The sequence below is a fragment of the Fopius arisanus genome, unplaced genomic scaffold (assembly GCF_000806365.1).
Source record: "Fopius arisanus strain USDA-PBARC FA_bdor unplaced genomic scaffold, ASM80636v1 scaffold00092, whole genome shotgun sequence".
In the NCBI taxonomy this organism is placed as follows: Eukaryota; Metazoa; Arthropoda; class Insecta; order Hymenoptera; family Braconidae; genus Fopius; species Fopius arisanus.
Window position 1 is genome coordinate 29,259 of NW_011887831.1, and position 10,145 is coordinate 39,403.

A 10,145-nucleotide genomic window follows, 5' to 3' on the forward strand; every position below is an offset into this window, starting at 1 on the left:
GGGGAAGAGGGACAAGGGGGGAAGCTGGGTGATGGGGGTGACAAGAGGAGGAGAAGAAAAGCACATTGTCCTGAAGAAATAAAACAGGAAGAAAATAATAAAAGTGAATAGAAAGATCTCGAGGGAGGAAAATGGACAGTTGTTGTTGGGGTAGAGGTGTGGGGTTATGGAATTCAGGGGCGCCAAGTTGTTTTGGTTTTCTTTCATTGGAAGTAAGAATCGCGACGTACACCAGACGGGGGCAACTGGCCTGAATGGACCCTCACAACGGTAGTCGGTTTGCCCCACTAGTGCCCTACTACTCCTCTTCCTTTTCCTCGTCGTCTTATTCTCCATCTTCCTTCGTCTTCTCAATCTTTTATTTTCACCCACCTCAACCCCCTTTTTATTTAACCTTTCTTCTTTTTTTTTTACATTTTTTATTATATCTTTTGTGGTTTGCCCCGCGCCTTCGGTCACTTGTTCCCCAGCTCTCTTTATTTTTCGGTATCTCCTCTTCTTTTTTTTTTTCCAACTATCTTCAAATTTTTTACGTCTCTCTCTTCTTTATTTCAAACAGACGCGCTTCCTCGTGTCGCTTGCATTATTGTTGTGGTTTGCCTTTTTTTTTTTCTTTCTTTTCGTTATTCTCACTTGGCACACGCTATTCAACCATTCAGGATGACACTTCTTTCTGAATCGCTTCATCAAGGCCGACGAGGCCTTTGCAAATTTATCCATTTCCTCTCCACCATTTCACATTCAACTGACGATAAATTACACGTCGATGACGTATCAACGAAAAATTTTCATTCATCCCCACGATTTTTTTATTTCATCCCAACCCTAATTCATTAATTCAAATAAATTATCAATAAAAAAATAAAAACACCAATTAATTATTTTTAATTATCAATCTAATCACCACTCCGATATCATCCCTTAATATTAATATCATTATCATATCATGTAATTGTTAATCGAATTATCCCGCGCCTCGACACGTCATCTAGACGTCACCCCCATTTTGTCCCGCGCAAGAAAAAACAGGAAAATGGCGGCCTAAGGAACTCCCACTCCGTCACCCTCCACCGGAGGATGAGAATAAACATCCGTCGACGGAATGCTGTCCCCGATTATACGGTCCTATCGTCAAATAAATAACTTGTAAACATACAGAGCCAATTGTTACTGGTTTATAACAAAGGGTTGGAGTTGTATGGAGCAATGGAGATTCACTCAACCGCTATCGTTTTAAGATTATTCCACCTGGCCGAAAGTTTTCCAGTTTGACACACAATCGAGTGTTGAAGCGATCATTCATAATAATAACCATTATAACATATAAACACGATAGACTAAGTACGGACTGGAGTAATCAGCTTGGGGATGAAATTTGTTATGATAGTTAACGAGCAATTGCCCGCGGTTCATTAATCATTCGTATAATTTCTTTTTTTTTCTCTCTCTCTCTCTCTCTTTTTTTTCATGCCGTGTCTCCATTAGACTATTGTTAATCCAACTATTAATAAATCACCCGTAACCGTTTTTACCCCATTCTAGGTGCTCATCATGTAACTCATTTACAGCCAATTAAACAGTTTAAACGGCATTTTACGAGGGCTTATCGGTACTTACGGCCTTTCGAGTGGCACTAAATTTATTTTTATAATCGTTTGGGATGAAGATATCTGTTTTTATGGTATCGTTTATCCCTGCACCCCCGAAATACGCTAGTACTTGGGGATAAATTAATAGAATAAAGGAATTCAAGGTCTTGTAGGGAATTGTCCTCGCGGTTTTATCGCGGCTCTCTCCAATCTTCTCATCTGCACCGACAGATGGCGATCGCCTAAACAACATTTTTTTTATTCATATTAAATATTAATTAAGATATTTATCACCCGCAACATCCGGTACCGATTGCCCGTCGATTTCCGGTGAACGGGGAATACCTGTCGATTTATTCTCAAATCACAGACTCAATACAAATTTTTTTATTATCCAATGGCAATTTGTTTTATTGTCTTGGATAAAATATCTTTATTAAATTTTTTATTTTATCAAAATCAGGGGTTGAGTAAATTTTGTTTGGAGTATCTCGTGTGGGAATCGGTTATAATGAGAAATAATTTCAGTGGTATGCGAAAAATGTCGCATTGTCCAGTAATTTTGAGAATAATAAATTCGCGAATGCGAATGTCGCGGGTGATTCACGAGATTCTCGCGGGTACCGAGGAGTTTGTAAAAACAAAATGGATGAATCAGAGACAGCATGAGCCAATGGATCGCCAAAGAGGCATTTGTGATTTTTTTTTCTAAAAAAATCCTCATCCCCAAGGGGGTGGCAAAAGGGGGGGTAAAAGTTTTAGGGAGATTGTGGTAAGTTTTAGGGATATCCAGAGTCTCTGGAGTATCTCAAGATGATCCTGGGGCGGTCTGCGTGTGTGGCTCTCCGGATGGTCGAGTCCAGGGAGACGAAGAGACAGGAAATGAGGGAAAAAGAGAGGGAAAAGAGAGAGATATTTGGAGAATCGAGTGTTCACGGTGCACCGCGTCATCGGAGCCTGCAGCCGCCACTCCGCAGGAGCAGATACGCGTTCCCTCCGCCTCCCATACTTTTTTTTTTCCCTCATTCCTCCTCATACCTCCTCATACCTCCTCACCACCCTCACCACCCTCCCCAACCCTCCTCCAGCCCCACCAAACCCACGGGTAAACAAAAACTCGGGTGCAACGTTGTCGGATCTTCCCGCTCCAACGTACCCCAACCAGGGTACCCACAGCCCAACCTCCCATTGGCTACCGCATTTTTCTTTCTATTTTCTTTTCCCTCCATTCTCACCTCTCCCTCATTTTTTCCACTCTCTCTCTCTCTCTCTATTGCCCTCTCATATCCACTCACAACTCCAGGGGATACGTATGTCCTCCTCAAGCCGATTCTAAAACCACCGACGGGAGGGGAAACTCCAGAGGTGGTGGGACATAGCTACGGAGGTGGAGAGAGAGGTGCATAGGAATTCCCTCGGCCTCGCGACACCCTCTCCTCTTCACCCGCGGATTCCATGTTCTCCAGCCACCTATCCGTGATTCTCCTTCTCTCCAGCCTCCCCTCATACGACCTTTTTTTTTTTTTATCCTCTTCCCTGGAGGTGGGGAACACTATCCCGAACCTCTCCTACTCTTGCAGTGACTTTGCCACTCCTGTCCGCTCGCCCACCCCCTTTTTTTTTTTCACTCTTTTCTCTCTCTCGTTTTTCTTTTTTTTATTACCCATCCTCTTCATCTACCTCCTCCCACCTCCTCCCACCCCCTCCCACCCCCTCTTATTCCCCTCTTATTCCCCTCTTATTCCCCTCTCACCTCCTCCCACCAGATCCTCCTCTTGGCGAATTCTTCACATGCAACCCCTCTCACTCCTGCACGCCTTACACTTTTGTATGTTTAAATTGGGTTGCGTTCTACAATCGGTGAGCGTTAACTGAATCCTTAATTACTATTCTGATTGCATTTCGTCGTTGCCCTGTTTGCCGTCTCCTGGACTGACGTCTCTTCTGGATTATTTTTTTTAAATTTATTTTTAATTTTTGATGGACTGGGAGGGGATCTTCTCGGTGGCGAGAGTCCGGGATGAGTCAAGAGGGTTTTGTGGTGAGGAAATTGTTTGGGTGATGGTGATTGTCAGGGTCACTTGACTCCTGTCTGAGCAACTTCTCGGAAAGACCAGACAGGTATGCATCCAGTGTGCGTCATGAGGGTTTTAACGACCGGTTCAATCGGTTTTTATTGCGTGTTCTTCCACGGTTTCGTTGTCCGACTCACGAAAAATCGCGAGATCGCGAATTAAGTACACATCCGTTTGCTTTCGACTAAACGAAGATTAAACGGATAATCAATAGCTCATTAACAATTCCTAATAAAATATATAATATAATAATAATCTTCATTTTTATTAATTGAGATTCAATGAGATAAACCGATTTCCCGAGAAAAATCAATGATTCATGAACAATTCGTACTAAAATTACATCCATTTCCATTATAATTAATTAAATTTAATAGAGTAATGACTAATGAGGTGGGCTTTAATTACTCCCTAATGTTGAATGAAACCTCCGAAAAATGATGTACCACCGTTGACGCCCCAGACGTTAGCATTCCAAACATTGAAACTCCGTTTTCCGGTTTCTGTGCTGAAACTTTGAAATTGGTTTACGCCACTTGTTTTACCTATTCCGTTTGCAAAGCTATGACCCGAAATTCTCATTGCCCATTCCATCACCAAAGCACTAACCTTGTATCTCGGAAAAGCCCCCCACAACCATGTGCCATAAGCTGACTCCATGCAACTATTGCGTCGACCTGTTGCGCTTCATTCATTTTAGTACTGATTCACTACCTGACCCTCTACAATCTCACCCCCCCATGTACCTCCCTCACCCGGAGTATTCTTGGTCCCTTTGGATGACGCGTTTAACCCACCCCGGAAACTGCGAAACTTTTCGATACTAACGGCTTGACGGTTTCCCTCCTTTCACGTCGTAAAACCGACGAGACACCGACAACGACTCTTTCATGACTGTCCCCAAGTCACACTTTTTTTTTTAAAACTCAATGGAAATAAAAAAAAATCATCCAACCGTCTGCCGGAAATACGAGGAATTTTTCCCCTCTCCCCCTTTTACCCCTTTCCCTTTTTTTTTTTTATTGTTTCGGGTTGATGATGCGGACGATGGGGTGAGGGCAAATCGAGGGGATGATGCTCCCGACACCGGTGATTTTCAGGGGCAACAGGTGTACACGATATATGCATAATGCAAACACACGCGTTCAACTGCGTTTGCCAATTTTTTTTTTTATTCCTCTCTTTTTCGTTTATCCACACCTCGTTTTATCACGAGTGATAAATTCCGTCTCGTCTGGGCTATCATTTTTTTACTTCCATAATTTTTTCATTACAATAGTCAAATTACAAATTGATTTACCGATCTCAATTTTTATTCCCGGGTTTAATTGATTTTAAAAAAATTGAACATCAATTTAAATAAAAAATAATGATATTCAAGTGGATATTAATAGCCCAGGGGATGACGATCATCCCCTGGGGAACCCCACGGGAATAAACTACGACGCGTGCCGCAAGACGCAAGACGCCAGGATAATTAAAACTTTTCTGTGTAAAGATAGTTTGGCCCAGCGCCATCACAATTCATGGGTCATGTTACCCTCTCCCCCTTCCACCCCTTCCACCTCTTCCACCCCTTCCACCCCTTCCGCCCCTTCCACCTCTTCCACCTCTTCCACCCCTTTCCACCCCCTCACCATGAAACCATTAAAATCCCTGTCCCATGTCCCATGTCCCACCACAACTCGAATTTTCTCCTGCAATAAAAAAAGGTACTTCCTCAAAAACCAATTGCCCCCTATCTACCACCCCCCTCCACCTCAAACACTCAACTTTCTTCATCACCTGCAGAAAAAGCTTCATTCCATGATTTTTCCACTGAAGAGAGAGTTTATAATTAACCTCCATAGAAAATTTATGAAAGTGGTCAGTAACGTTCATCCACCAACACGTCGTTATCCTGGAATTAATGATTTTCATTTTTCCATCAATCTATTGATCCAGAGAGAGAGAGGAAGAGAGAGAGGAAAAGAGAGAGGAAGAGAGAGAGAAATAGAGAGAGGAAGAGAGAGAGAAATAGAGAGAGAAAGAGAGAGAGAAATAGAGAGAGGAAGAGAGAGTGAGAGAGAGAGGAAAAAAGTTTAGTGATTGAGGCATGAGGTGCGTGCGATGAGAGGCATCCTGGCGACTGGAGGTGGAGATATAAAAAAAAAAAGGGAAAACATGAGAAATAAAATTTGTACGAAGTGAAAAGAGGCGATGGACGATGGCAGTGAGCTTGACCGAGTGGCGCTTGGCGAGGCCGGCCGACGCCCTTCCTCACTCCTCCCCCAGGTCCTCCTTTTCTCCTCTTTTACTTTGAGATTCCCCCCTCCCCCCTTCTCTACCATTCCTTGTGCCCCCTCGTTTGCCTTTTTTACGGAACTTGGTGCTGCCGTTGTGTACCATCTCCCGTTTATTTTTCCTCTCCATTTTTTAACCCCCTGGTTCTTTTAATATTTTTCTTTTTGCTCCCTCCTGAGCAAAACCAGCATCACTTTTTACCTCTTTTTTTTTTTTCTTCTTCTCCCCTCTTATTCGTCGTTTTTATTTTTTTTTTTTTTTATTTTTACATCTCCCCGATTTTTCGTCTCGTTCTAGCTGCAGAGGATACACTCCCTTGGCTGCGCGCGGTACCACACCTGCATAGATTTTTCTATTCGCGATCACCGAGAGTATCCAGGCAGCTGTGCCCGCCCCAACTCTGAGTTCCTCTCTTCGCCATCCTCTCGTACCTCTTGTACCTCTCGTTTTGGGGAGGGGAATGAATTTCTCTCTCAGTTGGTGTAGCCGTGCATCCCGATGCTAATACTCGCCCGAGGCGCCCTCCACTTCCCCCTTTTTCTCCCCCCCCCTTTTCCTCTCCCTTTTCCCCTTTAACCCCTGATCCTCCTCATTCTTCCCCCTGTCCATCCCCCTTTTTCCCTCGCGCCTCTCCCCATTCCCTCCCTCTTTCCGCTCACTGTGCACTATTCAACTGGCCGCTCCTTCCTTTTTTTTTCTCTCGCGCTTCTGGAAAATTGAGAAAAAAAAACGAGACAAAAAATTCTGACACGATAATCGAATGCATCGGGGATGGAAAAAACTTTAGCAAATCGCTGTTTCGGGGATTTTCCCGGAGTTTTTTTTTTTTTTCGTTTTTAGATAAACGGGAAAAGTGGGAATAAGTGAATTGTACGGTCTTGGATGTCAATAGGAGATTTTTTTTTTTATGGGGAAATCTTTGGGAAATTCTCGATGGAGTATTGATTACGGAATTTTAATGGAGATTTTTTATTTTTTGGGGAATTGGAAAAATTTTTATTGGGTGGTTGGATTTGAGGAATTCGGGATTCAAATTAACCGCGTTAGGGCTGTCTGGGGAGGAAACGAGATTTTCGAGATATCGATATTGAAATGGCGATTTTTTACGGTTTTGGGATTGGGTGGGCCGTCGTCAGGGGTCAGGGATTCATGACGAATCAACAGGCGTCGGACTTTCGCCCTTTAAATTCTGTCGATTTTCTAGAAATCGAAATAATTCCAGAAAAATCATTTCGCTCAGAAATAAAAATTTTTTAATATCAGAAAGATAAATCGGCGAATTAATTCCAAAAATTTCATTTCCGAAAAATAAATCGGCGAATTAAATCCCAAAAATGTCATTTCCAAAAAATGAATCGATGAATTAATTCCAAAAATTTCATTTCCGAAAAATAAATTGGCGAATTAATCGTAGAAATTAATTCTCCCAAAAATAACTCGGCGAATTAAATCCCAAAAATTTTGATTTCCAAAAAATAAATCGGGGAATCAATCCCCAAAATTTAATCCCCAAAAAATAAATCGTCAAATGAATTCCAAAATTTCATCTCCGCGAAATAAATCATCGAATTAATCCCAAAAGTTAAATCTCCGCAAACTAAATCAGTGGATTCCCCCCAAAAACGTAATCCCCAAAATATAAATCGGCGAATGAATTCCAAAATCGTAATTTCCAAAAAAAAAACCGTCTCACATGAAACCAAAAATTATCAGATGATGAGTGAAACGTGCACGTGTCTGAACGAAACTTCTCATGCAGCTAAAGTCATTAGAGAGGGTTAAGAAGAGAAAGAGAGAGAAAGAGAGAGAAGGAGTTCCGGTCATTACAGCCCCATACGAAATGGGAAAATACCAGAATTACTATTTCGTTTAACTCCCGGCCATGAACGAGGGCAGAGAGAGGACTTGAACATCTGCAGCAGAATTATATCTATATATATAGCGTTAGATGACGGATGGGGACAGTTGTTGCATCTTGCACTGCTCCCCAGAATATCTTTTCCCCTCCGCGAGATGCCCCCGCGGCTGACCGTCTCGCGCCACCCCTCCCACCTCCCCTCCATCCACAATCTTTTTATTTCTCCCCAACTCCTTCGTCTTCTTCTCCCATCGGCTTATCTACCATCATCTCCTTCCCCAGTAGTGAATATCTACCCTGACTTTGTAGACTAATTATAAATCCCAACATCAATTTTTTATCTCCCCAATTTCCCAAAAATTCTCCGCCCCTGATGGGGTGAATCAATATAAATTATTTAAACATTAACCCTAATTAATTTTAAATCTTAACATCAATTCCACTCTGTATTAACGGATAAATAATGCATTAATTATTTACATTTTTAATAAATAATATAAATGATACGAAAAAAGTTGTTGAAATTCAAATGCTTGAACTGGATTAAAAAATGGAATAAAAAAAATCATTGAATACCGATGAATTGATCTCATCAGATCCCTGACGGATTTATCGATCCGATAAATAATGAGGCGAGTGGTGAAAAAATTTATTGAAAAATAATCTAGGTGATATGAAAATCCAGCAGCCGGATTGGATAGGTAAAAGTGAGTCGATGGACTTCCGAGTCTCCGGCGCTCCTAAATCTAACGGCTTTGTCGTTTTTATCGAATTTATCCGGAGGGGAATGCCTTGGCCAATGAACCCCCCACCACGTGCAAACGAATAAAAAAAAAAAAAATTCATTTCAATGTAGCAATTAGAAAAAAAGAAGAAAATTCTCACCGTCAGTGTAAAAATAAATAGTGAATGCCAGGAGCACTCGCTTGAGATGTTCCCCTGGGCTTCCGTTAGACTGAGTTTTCAACTCAGGAATAGGTGGAGTCTGTGATTGGCCGTGGGGATGGTGTACCCAGAGTGCCAACCGGTTCTTCCACCGAGTTCTCCGCGCTAAAAAATAATCCACCATTATTTATTCTTTTTTTTAACGCCCTGCCTACATCCAGATCCGCGGGATTCTAATGGAGCTTCATTCAGATACATGTTCAGAAAAATTGGAGGGGGGAGGAGGAGGAGGGGTGGAGGGGTTGAGAGGTAGATGGAGGAAGAGGAAAAACACGATAGGTAGCAATTGATGATAAATAATACAAAAAAGTATCGAGAAAATCGATCGGAAAGGGGCGGTTGAAATTCATCACGATATTTTGCACTTTGAGCACCTGAAAATCTCGTAATCTCACAGATGACTCTTTTCCGCTCTCAATATTATAGTTTTTCCCTGTAGGAAGTGTCTCGTAATCTAACTACACTCGATATCCCGTCGTTAAAACCTGTTCAACGGATAAATAAACGAGTGATTGACACTCGTATGAAAAAAAATCAATCAACAAAATGATTTATCGTTAAAGTACAAAGCGATCGGTCAGTTTTATCGGGATAATTAATTCCCTCAGTACCAAAAATCACTGGCCAATCGATGAGTAGATATTTAAACCTTGCGTGTCAGTCCCATCTCTGGGACCGATGCACTTCCACGCCCATACACCTTTCGCAATTATCCACACGAATACCCAGCACACCATCTCCAAGGAAAAATCATTTCTATTTTCCTTCTCCAATCACCAACCCAATTTTAATTATCTGTCCTCTCTCGGTTGCTCATCAAACCGCTACGAAAATAACATTTTTGTTATCATTCAATTTCCCTTTTATTTTTCCCAGGGAGTTGGAAAAACTCGGGGTTACCGTGTGTTTTCCTTGTTTTTCCAAACGGTCTTCACGAATTTTTCCGTTTATTCTCTCCGCCTATCTATCGCTCCCATTTCTCCTGTTTTCATTTTATTTTTTTCACTCCCTCTTTCCTTTATTTTTCGGTTTTTGCTAGAGCGATATAACGGAGCCACTGGTGCCATTCCCTGTTTTCTTTTCCCGAGTCAATTGCCTTGGGTCCAATAGCGCGTCGCTCTGACGATCATCCGCCCAGCTTTTTGCTACTCACAGGCTAGTCCAACACTCTTTCTCTCTTCTCTCTCCTCTCTCCTCTTTTCTCTGCCCCCTCTGTGTCCGTGGTCAAGGCTGATGGAGCGATGGAGATAGGCTACTCCCTGGAGGAACGACGAGGCAATAACTGAGAGCACAAAGGCGTCGGGACTAATTTCATTTTTTTTTTTCTCCAATTTTTTTCATCATCTCGATATTCCAGTGCATTAATATATTCTGAAAATACCTGGTGGGGTGGGT

At 42.1% G+C, this 10,145-nt stretch overlaps 1 protein-coding gene across 1 annotated transcript in view; it reads right to left on the bottom strand.

The window, feature by feature from the left end:
* LOC105270614 (uncharacterized) overlaps window positions 1–10,145 on the bottom strand; it is a 21,557-nt gene that overhangs the window by 3,671 nt on the left and 7,741 nt on the right. Inside the window, exon 2 of the mRNA XM_011311663.1 lies at window positions 8,691–8,855. Coding sequence (XP_011309965.1) covers window positions 8,691–8,855 — 165 coding nt within the window. The remainder of the gene's footprint in view (window positions 1–8,690; window positions 8,856–10,145) is intronic.